The sequence below is a fragment of the Trachypithecus francoisi genome, unplaced genomic scaffold (genome assembly GCF_009764315.1).
Source record: "Trachypithecus francoisi isolate TF-2019V2 unplaced genomic scaffold, Tfra_2.0 Lachesis_group0, whole genome shotgun sequence".
Classification (NCBI taxonomy): domain Eukaryota; kingdom Metazoa; phylum Chordata; class Mammalia; order Primates; family Cercopithecidae; genus Trachypithecus; species Trachypithecus francoisi.
This window is the reverse complement of record NW_022681453.1, coordinates 155847433-155861406: the sequence shown is the minus strand read 5'-3', so window position 1 is coordinate 155861406 and position 13974 is coordinate 155847433. Positions and strand designations below refer to the sequence as shown.

Below are 13974 nucleotides of genomic sequence, written 5' to 3'. Positions count from 1 at the left end.
ATACAAAATTGAGTGTTATACTATTTGTGGTATGTCCTTTGTTTAAGCCATTGAAAGTATGAAGTACAAGTTGTTTTATTGTTATCTAGTTAAAAGATAGAGGTTATGGCCGGGCGCGGTGGCTCAAGCCTGTAATCCCAGCACTTTGGGAGGCCGAGACGGGCGGATCATGAGGTCAGGAGATCGAGACCATCCTGGCTAACACGGTGAAACCCCGTCTCTACTAAAAATACAAAAGAACTAGCCGGGCGAGGTGGCGGCGCCTGTAGTCCCAGCTACTCAGGAGGCTGAGGCAGGAGAATGGCGTGAACCCGGGAGACGGAGCTTGCAGTGAGCTGAAATCTGGCCACTGCACTCCAGCCTGGGCGACAGAGCGAGACTCCGTCTCAAAAAAATAAAATAAAAAAAAAAGACAGAGGTTATATACACCAAGAAATGGGCTAAAATATCTTTATTAGATCTGTAAATCTAAAATTTGTGACTTAGTTGGATTTTCAAGAACATTCTTTCTGGAAATGAATGAAATGTTTGGAATAATTAAATATTTATGGAACAGTAGAACTTGAAAAGATTAGAATTGTGATAAGAATCAGGGATTGTTGCTGTGCTCTTTCCTATGATTAAAGTGCTAGCATAGGGGTTGGTGAACTACAACCTATGGGTACTATTACCTACATTATAATTCTTTACCTTGCAAGATAAAATTTTTTTTGCATTTTTTGATGGTTGGAGGAATTACAAGAAGAATATTTTCTGACATATGAAAAGGAAATTAAATTCAAGTTTATGTCCGTAAAGTTATATTGCCATACGACCTTGTTGGTTTATGTGTTGACTTTTGAGTGTTTTGCACTACCAAGGCAAGTTGAGTAGTTGTGACAGAATTGTATGTCCCACAAAGTCTAAAATATTTACTGCTTGGCCCTTACAGAAAAAGTTTGCCCACCCTGTGCTAATACTGCATAGCTAACTAGAAACTCTTTTCTTCTTAGATGGAGTCTCGCACTGTCGCCCAGGCTGGAGTGCAATGGCACAATCTCAGCTCACTGCAACCTCCGCCTCCCGGGTTCAAGCGATTCTCCTGCCTCAGCCTCCCAAGTAGCTGAGATTACAGGCACCCAGCACCACGCCCGGCTAATTTTTTGTATTTTTAGTAGAGACGGGGTTTCACTATGTTGGCCAGGATGGTCTCGAACTCCTGACCTCATGATCTACCCGCCTCGGCCTCCCAAAGTGCTGGGATTACAGGCGTGAGCCACCGCCCCAGCCTAAATAGAAACTCTCATAAACCAGTTTGGTGAAATACCAAACTTCCCATATACCTGTGTGTACTGGCATATAGAAAGAAACAGAGCCCTGATCAGAAGAGGGAGAAGCCAGTTGTCTGACTTTCTGAAGAAAGGCATTATCAATTGTTGGCAGTAGACATTGTCACTGGATACTTTCCTACATACTGATTCCTTTGTTTGAATGATTTTGGCATGTGACAGCCCCTAGAAAAATTTGATTAAAACTGTGGCTTTGGGTTATGATTGGAAATCTTACTGGGTTCTGTGCATTGGTTAGCAAGGGTGTCTGAATAAGATTTTTCACTATGCTCGAGAGAAAAAAAATCTAGTTCACTTATTAAGCAAATGTCTATTAAACCTTTGCTAAATATAAAGTGTTAGGTGGTATGGGGCATGCAAAAATCATATAACTCAGATATTTAAGTCAACAGAATCTGTTTGGGAAACCATATACAACAGAAATATAACTACTACCACTACTACCATTTGTTGAGCACTCACTGTGTGCTGGACCCTGTGCTAAGCATTAGCACATTCTCTCCCTTAACCCTCATACCACCCTATGGTACTACTATTTAATGTAGTTAGGGAGATGAGACACTAAATGGCTATGTAGTAATTCCAGAGCCTCATGTGTATACAAAGTCTGCCAACACTGAAAGCCATTTTTGCCATGAACAGTGTACCCAGATATGATTAAGATATGACTGTAATTGAAATAACCTATTATTAATGAGTCTGGAAAAGTCTCTCTCTTATAAAGAAGTTTATTTGGAAGATTTCTCACCTTCTAAAATACTAAAATCATTTCTTCAGAAGTTTTAACCCATAGAAAATGAGGGACCTCCATATCTGTGTTCCTTCTGCATTAATTTTAAATGTTTTTCTAAGGACACTGTCTAAATATGATTTTGTTTTATTCTAGAGAGAATTATCCAGAATTATGTATCAAGGTACTATATTTGCATTTTATTCTGTAGACAGCTTCTTTATCGGAATAGAATTAAACTTCAGGCAACATTTTGAAATCCTTGAATCTGTTAATAGTTTACTCCTTTGGCAATGGTGGTCACTGGAATGTAAGCCAAGTAAAAGCAGTACCCGGCATATTATACTTTATCTATTGAGTAATTTGTGTATGTCTGGACCTGAAATTTAGGCAGCTATCCTGTAGGGTAATAAAAACTATGAGGGTGCATGACTGTGTATATAGAGGAATAGGGACTGAACAGGCATTGTGCTGCGCAATTCCTGGGCAGTGAATCGTTCATGTCCCCAGGATGGCAAACAGGAGGAGATAGATGGAAGTCTCAGTTATTTACATCATAATTTATAATGGTTTTATTTATGTGTTAAAAGAGTGTAATTCAGTGGCTCTTTAGGCTGTATTCTGCCATTAAGCTAATGATTATGAAATTGAACTCATAGAGAAATATTTTTTGACAGAAGTATTGATCTGTTTTTCTACAGTGTAAGTATTTCTGATGTAATATGTTTATACCTTTGGTTTTGGGGAAAGGAAAAGTCGACTCGAGAAAACTCCCACTTTTCCACAAAGTGTAGGGAAGTTTAGAATTTTCTTCTAATATTTCTTCTGGACATTTATCATAAATGACTTTCCCAGCTAGTAAGAAAATAAAAAGGTGTAAATGACCTCAGGTGTAAATGACAAAATATCATGAGGCTTAAAAGCAAAAATGAAATATAGAAACTTAAGAATGGACCCACAATATATACCACTCTTCTTTATCTTCTACCCCTAAAGTGAAGTGATACAGTTCCCAGCTCCCAGGCAGGCAGGCAGGCCTACAGGAGAGGCTAGATGCGGATTTAATTCAGTACCTTCAAGAGAAAGGAACAAAAAGAGGCCCTACAGACCATCTCTTAGACGGTGGATTTTTTAGGTCTCCAGCTGAGAAAAGATAGACTATTTCCTCCCACCCCGTGCCTCCCAAACATTGTTCTGTTGACTCAAGATCATGGATTTAGAGAAATTTGGTATGAATGTGGGAGTGGATAGCAATGAAAGAGTGAGAGGAGGGAAGAAATACTTTGTCAAGTGTTTACTGAGACCCCAGAATATGATATATTCATCAGTGATCTGTTCTAAGGGAAGCTGAACAGCTTTTTCTCATTTAGAAAAAAACAAAGGCCGGGTGCGGTGGCTCAAGCCTATAATCCCAGCACTTTGGGAAGCTGAGGTGGGTAGATCCCTTGAGGTCAGGAGTTCAAGACCAGCCTGGACAACATGGTAAAACCCCATCTCTACTAAAAATGCAAAAAGTAGCCGGGCGTGGTGGCATGTGCTTATAATCTCAGCTACTCAGGAGGCAGAGGTGGGAGAATCGCTCGAACCCGGGAAGCAGAGGTTTCAGTGAGCCTAGATCTCACCTGGGCGATAGTGAGACTCCGTCTCAAAAAAAAAGGGAAGAAAGAACAAAACAAAACTGCCTTTTACTTTAAAATTATTTGCTAGAGGAAAATGTCTGAACATCTTACATTGGAGCAGTGGCACAGATACTACATAACGGTATGGATGGGAAACCCTGCAGTTTTTATTCACAACAGATGAATGGAACTTGTGGCTAAGGACAGTAGAATGTTAGTTCCCTTTGGTTACTGTCTGCTAAAGCTAGGTCCTGATTCTAAAGTGGAGGTCAGATGAGTTGAAATGTCAGTGGAACTCTGGTTTCTTCCTGGTTTTTCTTGGCTTTTCTTTTCACTGGCTGGCATCCTCTCTGATCTTTGCCATTTGTACCCCCAATCAAAGCTGAATCATTGATTTGTCATTTTCTCTCTAGGAGGTCCTGTAAAGTATGTCTTTTTTTCCTTCTTGTTCAGTTTATTAATGATGCCCTCTCTTGCCAAGTATAGTACACTAATGTTTATTGGCCCAAGATGTCAATATATAGTCTGTGGTTTCTACAGCAGTGATAACTTTTTATAGTTCTTTTTCTCTTTTCCTGTTTTCAAAGTCAGATCTCAATTTAGTTATTAAGGCTAAGCAAAAAATCTCATCCTTACAACATAGTGAATAGAAAGGCCCTCATACTGGAAAACTGAACCTAGAAACTTTCACAAAAGCCTATTTGGAATTAAGTTGTATTTGCCTGGCTATTGTGCACATTCACATAAGTGATTGATGTTAAGAGAGAGTCCACTTTGCCACCCACTGCCTTGACACTCCTACAACCCACCCACTTTGAATTGTCTGAGAAGTTTGCTTGTTTGAATTGTCTGGAAGTAAGAAAACTGGGGGGTGGGGAAGGGTGCTGTGGCTGCTCTGCTGCAGTTTGCCTGAAGAACCTGGGCCAGTGACTTAATCTTTCTGAACTTCAGAGACCTCAGATAAGACTATTCCTAAGACCTCTTCAGATATTAATATTATTTAGCCTAAAAGTGAATAGGCACAAATGTGTTTAGTTCTGTCAGATAGTTATGTCCACTGCATTAAGAGAATGCAGTAAGAGAATTTGTTTTCCAGTTGAAATGATTTAGGAGCAAGCACTGCAGCTGCCCTTACTTGATTCGTGGAAGACCATGTACTGTTGGAGATTTTGGATTTGGGTTTGTTTTTTAGTCTTTGGTTTGTTTTTGTTTTTGTTTTGCTTTGCTTTGTTTTAATAAAGGAGAAATGATATGAGAATATACTCAGGAATAATACACATTAGGTGCTCAAGCATTTGCATGATGTATATGGCATCATGTCTTTAAGTATCCTGTGGCCATCTTATGAAATGACATAGTCACTTCCTAAAACCTAGTGAAAGATTGGTTTTCCATTTGGGGGAATGGATCTCTCCCCTGACTCTTGCTGGTTCTACTCAGTCTACCCAGATAAGCTGGTTGTGCATGCCTATTTCATTCTAGTATCTGCCTTCTTACCTCATGGCCCTTCTTTTTCCTCCCTAGTCTCTACCCCATTTCCAAAACTAATGTCTTGATGGCGCTGACATGAGATGTCATAGTGCTCATTTTATAGTTTATAGTGCTCATTTCCTTAAAAAAACCAAAAAAATTAAGTGAGGAACTCTAGACCTTAAATAAATGGTCCTGCTAGGAAAGACTCAGGTGTGTACCCTGGGACTTGTCTTTATTGACACTTATGAGACTAAAGCATTGCCATCCACACCCAGCAGGTCCAGTCTCTGTTATACATCCTTTCTCCTTGCCAGACCTACTCTTTCTCCCTGACTTCCTTGTGCTGCACCCTGCTTGGCTGCTTAATCCCTCCTGCTTTAACTAGAGTCTGGATTTGATACCTTATCCACTTAGATCTCAAATGTCTGTGACTTGTGACTTTGAGAGTTTAATTGCAAGTCCTTATTCTTTCTGGCCAGTTTTGTCTTGTTATTACTCATAATCCATGAAAACTTTCTCTGGAAACTTTCACAAAAGCCTATTTGGAATTAAGTTGTATTTGCCTGGCTATTGTGCACATTCACATAAGTGATTGATGTTAAGAGAGAGCCCACTTTGCCACCCACTGCCTTGACACCCCTACAACCCACCCACTTTGAATTGTCTGAGAAGTTTGCTGACACCACCAAGAATCTACCCGGTTTCAGTTTCCACATATTTTGCTTGACCTGATGTCAACACAGTTGAAGCTAAAGGCCAAGCTAAAGGTTTTCTAGTATCTGAAGAATGTTTCATCATGGATAAAGCTGGAAGAATAGTTTGTCTTGTTTCTTCAAATACCATATCTCTGACTCTTTTAGTTCATGTGCTCAGAGGAAAAGATGGTTTATGTCCTGGCCACAATTAAATTTTGGATCTGCTAGAGCTCATGGAGGGCCGGGAAGTTCCCTTGTAGCCAAAGGCCGATTTTCAAATTGTCGGAGTTGCTATATATACCATAAACCACCACCTTAGTATTATCTGGATTCTGCATTTTCCCCATGATCCTCTGGACTGAGTGCCCCTCTTTCCCACTGGTCATGAAAGTCTTGTCCCAATTACAGGGGGCTCAGATCCTGTTCTGATAGATCCTTATCCACTCCTACAAGAGCAGCAATGCAAGAGACAGTTTGGCAAAAGTGTGTCATAAAAACTAAAGACACCAGCAGGGAGGTATACAATACCTAGTCCATTGACCTAAAACAGTCAGTTGAGCATGCAACATTTTTTGTGTAACTTAGTTCTGTAGTTTACAGCCCAGGCCCCTAGAAAAGCCTAGAAAGAAAGATGGCCTCCTTCACTCTGAGGATTCAGTCTACTACAAGGACCCCTTCTGGCTGGGCACAGGGTCTGTGTTACAGAGGGCACTGTCTGTTTTTCTTTTTTAGCAGATCCAACCAGCTATGCCACAGGGCATATTTGCTGAGCTATGGCCAAGGAGTCTCCAACAAGAACCATGAGGGAGAACAACTTTCACCTTTACTTGGTATTGCTCTTACATCCTGGAAGGACCTAAGATGCCTTTTCAGGGTGCTAGGACTTGGCACCCTCCATCATATCAAGGCTGTGGAGCACGATACTGGGGTCATTAAAAGGCACCATGGAGAACTTGTTTTATTGCTCTTGGCTTTCCAACCCCATGGTTGAAAAGCTGTCTGGTGCACTGTTAAACTTTATGTGGGTCAGAGGGCTATGGCAGGGCAGCAGCCACTACCAGCTCCTTCCCTGCTGACCTGAAAATTTTTTCTCTGGACTGGATTCCAAACCTTTTCCTGTCTTGTGATCACATTTTTGTCCTCATTTTTGTCATTGTATTCACTATAATGCCCTTTGTGTCCATACACAGATGGTCTGCATGCCCTCAAGCTTGCAAAACCTCAAGCTTGCAAAAAAAAGGTTATTGTCCATACCCTTTTGGAATTCAAAGTTTACATTCTAATTTTGTATTGTTTTTCACTCTCACTCCCAGACTGATACCTTGATGGAGAAGGTGGACCAGAGATTCAAGCCTGCTTTCTAGAACCGTAGCAAGGTTACTGAATTCTCTCCACTGCAAGTTCAGTTACAGATTCAGGCCTTCTTCTACAGACATTCTGATAGACTATGATCTAAGAAGGGTCAACTTGTGCCTGAAGGGAAGACACCTCCAGATAGTTTTATGTCCTGACTTGGAAAGCATTTACCAGCCACCTTATAGCTATACTCTGTCTCCAAAGTATCAGGGACCATATACCCCTAGAAACTTTAAAAGAAAGGATAAAGCTACACTCTTAATGTTACAGTGGTTGAGCCCTAATGTTTTTCCACTGTCCTAGATCGTAAAATTCCTGTTCTTGAGAAAGGATGTCTTCCTACCTTCCCTTTGTAGATGCTTGTTTCCGTGTGTGGTCCCATGGTCCCCGTCATTCCCAAGGTGTTCTTTCTACCATGAAACCAAGCACCATAGCACTAAAACACTTAATTGCACTTGCTTATTCAATACTGTGAGTTTGGTAGAAGCAAAGGCTTTCTCTTCCTCACTATTTTGTCTTTGAGTTTCAAAATCATATCTGGCACTCTCTGGGCACTCAGATATTTGCTGAATACATAATTATAGAAATGTAAGTAGGAGCTGTGCCGTTTGCCTTTCCTTGCCTTCTCCTTTAGCACTCTGACTAGACCTGAACCATTCTGCAGCCTCTCCTCACCCGCCTTCTTCCCATGTTCCTTCTAAACAACATGGTAGTTTTGCCCAGACTGACTAACATGATCCTTGTTCACCTGCTGATTACAAAAGATTGGAAATAAAATAATCATTACAGTATCTCATTTTACTGAAGGCCCAGAGAGATAAATTGCCTAAGATAATACAGCCAATCCACTCCATAACATTCCATTTCCCCTGCTTCACCCACTAGGCTGGCTATCTACTCATTTTATTTCTGATCATCACCCTTTCCACAGGTCCTTTCATATCAGCCTTCAAACTTTGGGAAGAGGCTACAGTCTGGACTTTAGCCCATATTAAGCTTGTAGATTTTTCTGTCCCATCTCTTGTGTAGAATTAGGCTTTTTCTTGGCGCTTAGCAGTTTGGCTCTACTGAGATAATACTTTATTAAATACCTACGATTGCTACACCATTCTGGTTCTTTGGTAGATTTACATCTTTGGTTGAATGTAGCCAGGAAACCTTATCTAGAAACCTCTTTCAAGTCTTGGCCACACCCGGAGCCAATGCTAATAGTATTTCTCAGTTCTTTCTGGGGAGTAACCATGTGTTCAATCCCTCCGTACTTCTACCACCACCACATTATCTGATGATGTAACTATATCCAGTACAGGTAGTTGTTTCTCCCAAGTTATCATTTCTCATTCTTTTTTTTTTTTTTTTTTGAGACGGAGTCTCGCTCTGTCACCCAGGCCGGAGTGCTGTGGCTGGATCTCAGCTCACTGCAAGCTCCGCCTCCCGGGTTCACGCCATTCTGCCTCAGCCTCCTGGGTAGCTGGGACTACAGGCGCCCGCCACCTCGCCCGGCTAGTTTTTTGGAGTTTTTAGTAGAGACGGGGTTTCACGGTGTTAGCCAGGATTTTTTTTCTTTTTTTTGAGACGGAGTCTGGCTCTGTCGCCCAGGCTGGAGTGCAGTGGCCGGATCTCAGCTCACTGCAAGCTCCGCCTCCCAGGTTTACGCCATTCTCCTGCCTCAGCCTCCGGAGTAGCTGGGACTACAGGCGCCCGCCACCTCGCCCGGCAAGTTTTTTGTATTTTTTAGTAGAGACGGGGTTTCACCATGTTAGCCAGGATGGTCTCAATCTCCTGACCTCGTGATCCGTCCGTCTCGGCCTCCCAAAGTGCTGGGATTACAGGCTTGAGCCACCGCGCCCGGCCCACTTCTCATTCTTAAGTAAAAATAATTTCTCAAGGCAGAAGGATCTTTCAGGCATAAGCATCTAGTCCTCCACTGCCTGAAACTTTTGCCCTAGGCTTTTGTTTCCTTCCCATACTGAAGGTACTGATTTGGCCTTGTCTGTTTCAAGAACAGTGACTAGTGCATGATTGAAGTAACCCAGCCAGTCTTTGATGGTTGCTGTAGCACAGAGGATTAGGTAATTTGGAAAACACACTACTGTGACCGCCAAGGAAATAGTAATAAGGTCCCAACTAGTTTAATGGAGTGCGAAAGGAATGAATATAAGGTATAGTGCTAAGTAATTTGTTTTGGTTTTGTGTGGTAAGGTAGGAAGAGTTGGGGTCAAAATTAGCACAAATGTAGGGCCTGGGTGGCTAGGAGAATGTTAAAATACCATTTGCAAAAACAGAAAGACACAGGGAACAAGCAGGTTTAGCCAAGGCCAGCAGGTGGGAGGACAAATTCAGTATGAGACATAATAGATCGGAAGTTCCACTGAACATCCATGTCATATTTATTAGGCAATCAGAAGTATGGGGCTAGAGGTCAGGAAAGAACTCTAGAACAGAACTTTAGAAAATTTCCCATACTGAGTTGGTTTTGAAGTCACAGCATTGTTATATATATGTGGAGTAAGAGATGGAGATGGACAGAGCCTTTATTGGATATATGCCCATTTAAAGATGGGAAGTGGGGAGAGGACTAGCTTCAAGAGGTTCAAGTTTGGGCATTTATGTCTTTTAAACAGGATTGAAAATGAGAGGTAGGGCAGAGTAAAGATGTGAGAATGTTATAGAATGGTAATTTTTGGATCAAGGTAGAAGGGCTTTGAGCTTGAAGTACCCAACCTTGACAATAGTAAAGAAAACAGCAAAAGCATGGAGACCTTTCATCAAAAGTGGGAAGTTGCAATGTGTGTCCCCAAAATAAAACAAGGTCCCTACGAAGATGAGGTGGGCACAGAGTGGCTGCGAGCATGAGGGAGGCAGGAAGAATTTTAAGTAAGAGGTAGCTACTATAGGGAATATGGGCATCTCCAGGGGGTTACAAGGCTGGTCACCAGCAGTGAGGGTGCTGCTGAGGTGGAATAGCTTACACGGAAAGAACAGCCATGTTTGGTGGTTTTTCTAGAGCAACATCAGCAGTTGGGATCTGGAGCAGGAGTAATGAGTGGTGGGAGGACAGTGAAAAAGGGAATCTGTCTTCTGAGTGTCTGAGCAGGACATCCATGCCAGGAGGGAAAGGTATAAAAGAGTCACAAAGAGTAGGTAGACTGAGAAAGGGAGGAGTTTAGGGTGAGGTGACAATGACGACAGAGTGGTTGTGCATATCAGTAAGAATGGAATTAAGTTTGGTCTGGAGTGAGGAGTAGATCAATATGTAAATGTTTTGGAAACTAAAATGCCAGATAAAAATTACCATTCCTAACCTACAGCCGAAATGTGGTTCCCTGTTCTTAATAGATGGTATTTTCCCTGATCATTTTTAATTTCAACAATATTTTCTTCCCTTCCTGTCTGGGCTGAAACATCCTGAGGTTTCCTACTGTCTCATATTCTCAGGTCAGCCTTCTGAATCCTTTCATTTTAGTCTAGGTCAGTGATCTTCAACCTTGGCTGTGTACTGGACTCACCTGAGGAGATTAAAAAAAAAAAAAAAATTTAGGTGCCCAGCCCTGACCCTGGAGAATCTAATTTAATTGGTCTGCTGTATGTCCTGGACATAAGGATTAAAAAAAAAAAAATTCTCCCCAGGTAATTCTTCTGCAAGGCCAACCACAGTTAAGATCTATTGGTCTAGGTATTCTGCCAGGTAAGAGTAATGACTCCCATTAATGAGTTGTCCTTATTGGGAACTACCTGGTGAGTACAAGAGGACTGCTTTAACCAGGGCTGTATTACAAGTGTGGCTGAGCATATGGACTCGAGTCACATTCCTGGGTACGTATCTCAGCTCTGTGATTACAGGAAAGCTCTGTGTTATCTAGAGTAATGCCTACAGAAGAGTGAGGGTTAAATTGGGTAATATAACATGCTTAGCACAATGCTTGGCACACAGAAGAACTCAACAAATGTGTTTGTTAGTATTTGTGTTGTGATGTCATGAGTACTTTATCCTAATATGAAAAGGCTGTTTTTCAGTAGGCCCACACAAGTCAAATTCAGTTTCATTCACACACTATTTATTTTGTATCTAGACATTGTTTGATGAAGGAAAATTGCCGGTTATTCTTAATTTTAAGTTGAAACAATAAAGCTTCATGATTATAGTGATTATATGTAGCAGCACTTAGTGCTATAGTAAAAGATGGCAAGGGTTACTTTTCTAAAAGTTGCAGTCGGTTGGTAAGAAAGTAGCCACAAGGTGGCTCTGTCAGAAGCCCAGATTTCATTTCATGAGGGCTGAGCATGGACTGTGATTTCTTTAGAACCTCACTCTGGAAGGAACCTGCCCAATGAGAGTTCATTTATTTCTTTTCCTTTTTCTCAAGATTGTTTATACAACACCTCTGCGGTACTTACACCATTTAATTTTTGTTTTAAATGTCTTTAAAAATAAACAAACATAACCTGCCCCTTACACCTGTCATTCAGCCTGGCAGGTCCTTAGTGGGCTAGACCTACCTTTCTGATGAGCTGCCTGCCCCCACCGCAAGATGATTGTTTGAGAGGTAAAAACTCTTGCCAAAAACAGCATTAAACTTTTAATGGATGTTAACATACTTGCATTTACAAGCAGCGAAGTTTGTCACCTTCATGTTGTTATTTATGCAGCATTAACCTTTTTCTCCAGATCATTGAGACTGAAAATATGATGGACCGAATTGTGACTGGCTTGTCTGAGTCTAGTGTCAAGGTGCGGTTAGCTGCCGTCAGGTATGAGCTTTAAATGGTCTGAATAAAAACCTTTTGCCATGTATTTAACCTGTTTCCTTTCTGGTCCTTCACTGAGTAAACGCAGACTACAAATGTTCCTCAAAAATCTGCTCTGGTGAATTCATAGAGTGTATACCATTGTCTAACAGAGAACCTAGCCTCCAAACCCCATGAAGTGGTCTGATGTAGTTCACTTAACAATGTAGATATGCTTGAAGTGTATATTAGTCATTGTAAAATGCCAGCCAGTTTGTTTGAAAAGTAGAAGTTTTAGTTTCTTTTAAAGCTAATTTTGATTATTCTTTGTAGATGTTTGCACAGTTTATCCAGATCTGTGCAGCAGCTTCGAACCAGTTTCCAGGATCACGCTGTGTGGAAACCTTTAATGAAGGTAAGAAGAAAGGGTCAGCCAGTAACAACCGTACTCACAGACCCTAGAGTGAGCCAAGCTAGCTAACACTACACCCTGGTCTAGGAGTATGTCTGATTTTTGTGTAGAGCATTTTGAACACTTATCTCCTCAAATCTGATGTTCTAAGCATCTACAAATGCTTCATGTGTCAGGGGGAACTACAGGCCTGATTTTTTTTTTTTTTTTTTTGAGATGTAGTCTAGCTCTGTCACCCAGGCTGGAGTGCAGTGGCACGATCTTGGCTCACTGCAACCTCCACCTCCCTGGTTCAAGCGATTCTCCTGCCCCAGCCTCTCGAGTAGCTGGGACTACAGGCACGCACCACCACGCTGGGCAAATTTTTGTATTTTTAGTAGAGACGGGTTTCATCATACTGGTCAGGCTGGTCCTGAGCTCCTGACTACGTGATCTGCCCGCCTCAGCCTCCCAAAGTGCTGGGATTACAGGCATGAACCACTGCGCCCAAGGAGGTCTGATTTGCTTTTATTAACTAAGCTTTAGTTACTTATCTGATCTCCCTATTTGTTTTTTTTGTTTTTTTTTTTTTTTGAGACGGAGTCTCGCTCTGTCGCCCGGGCTGGAGTGCAGTGGCCGGATCTCAGCTCACTGCAAGCTCCGCCTCCCGGGTTCACGCCATTCTCCTGCCTCAGCCTCCCGAGTAGCTGGGACTACAGGCGCCCGCCACCTCGTGCGGCTAATTTTTTGTATTTTTAGTAGAGACGGGGTTTCACCATGTTAGCCAGGATGGTCTCGATCTCCTGACCTCGTGATCCGCCCGTCTCGGCCTCCCAAAGTGCTGGGATTACAGGCTTGAGCCACCGCGCCTGGCCTATTTGTTTAATATTACACCTTAACCTTATATTCAGAATTATCCTTGTAATTTTTGGTTCTGAAAAACAAAGGAATCTGCCATTTACAGAGATGAAGTGTTCTTAGTCTTTCGGCAATCCCTGGATTTTTTGTTTTTGTTTTTGTTTTTTTAAATAGACACGGGGTCTCACTGTGTCACACAGGCTAGCAGTGGCTCAATCATGACTCACTGCAGTCTTGTGCCCCCCGGCCCAAGTGATTCTCCCACCTTGGCCTCCCAGGTAACTGGGACTACAGGCATATGCCACTCTGCCTGGCTAATTTTTCTGATTTTTTTGAGACAAGGTCTCGCTAGTTGCCTAGGCTGGTCTTGAACTCCTGAGCTCAAGTGATCCTGCCTTGGCCTCCCAAAATGTTGGCTAGGATTACAGGTATGAACCACCATGCCTGGCCCCTGGATATTTTTTAACATAACATTTTTGGTGTTAGGTCTTCTCTTCAGGACCCTTTTGTCCCCCCCAAAAAAGGTTCAGGGCAAATGAATCTGAATCAAGACTTACAGCATGCATCAAGTGGCTGCTAATAATGTTATCTCCCTGATATGTTACAAAACCATAGGTCTACTTAGTCTTTGGTCTATCATTTTTTTTCTTAAGTGATCATATACCTTGCATTTAGTCAACTTAATTTTTTAGAGTTTTGTTTTGTTTTTGCATACCTACTATATACTAAGCAAAGCTTTCAAGTGCAGTGAGCTACCAAAAACATTTTACCACAGTTCTCTTACTCTTGGCCTAAA

At 41.8% G+C, this 13974-nt stretch overlaps 1 protein-coding gene across 8 annotated transcripts in view; it reads left to right on the top strand.

The window, feature by feature from the left end:
- Positions 1-13974, top strand: part of ARMC8 (armadillo repeat containing 8) — a 117487-nt gene that overhangs the window by 68111 nt on the left and 35402 nt on the right. For all 8 annotated transcript variants that reach the window (XM_033212541.1, XM_033212537.1, XM_033212534.1 and 5 more), the window contains 2 exons: positions 11871-11953; positions 12263-12344. In XM_033212541.1, the coding sequence (XP_033068432.1) occupies positions 11871-11953; positions 12263-12344 (165 nt within the window). The remainder of the gene's footprint in view (positions 1-11870; positions 11954-12262; positions 12345-13974) is intronic.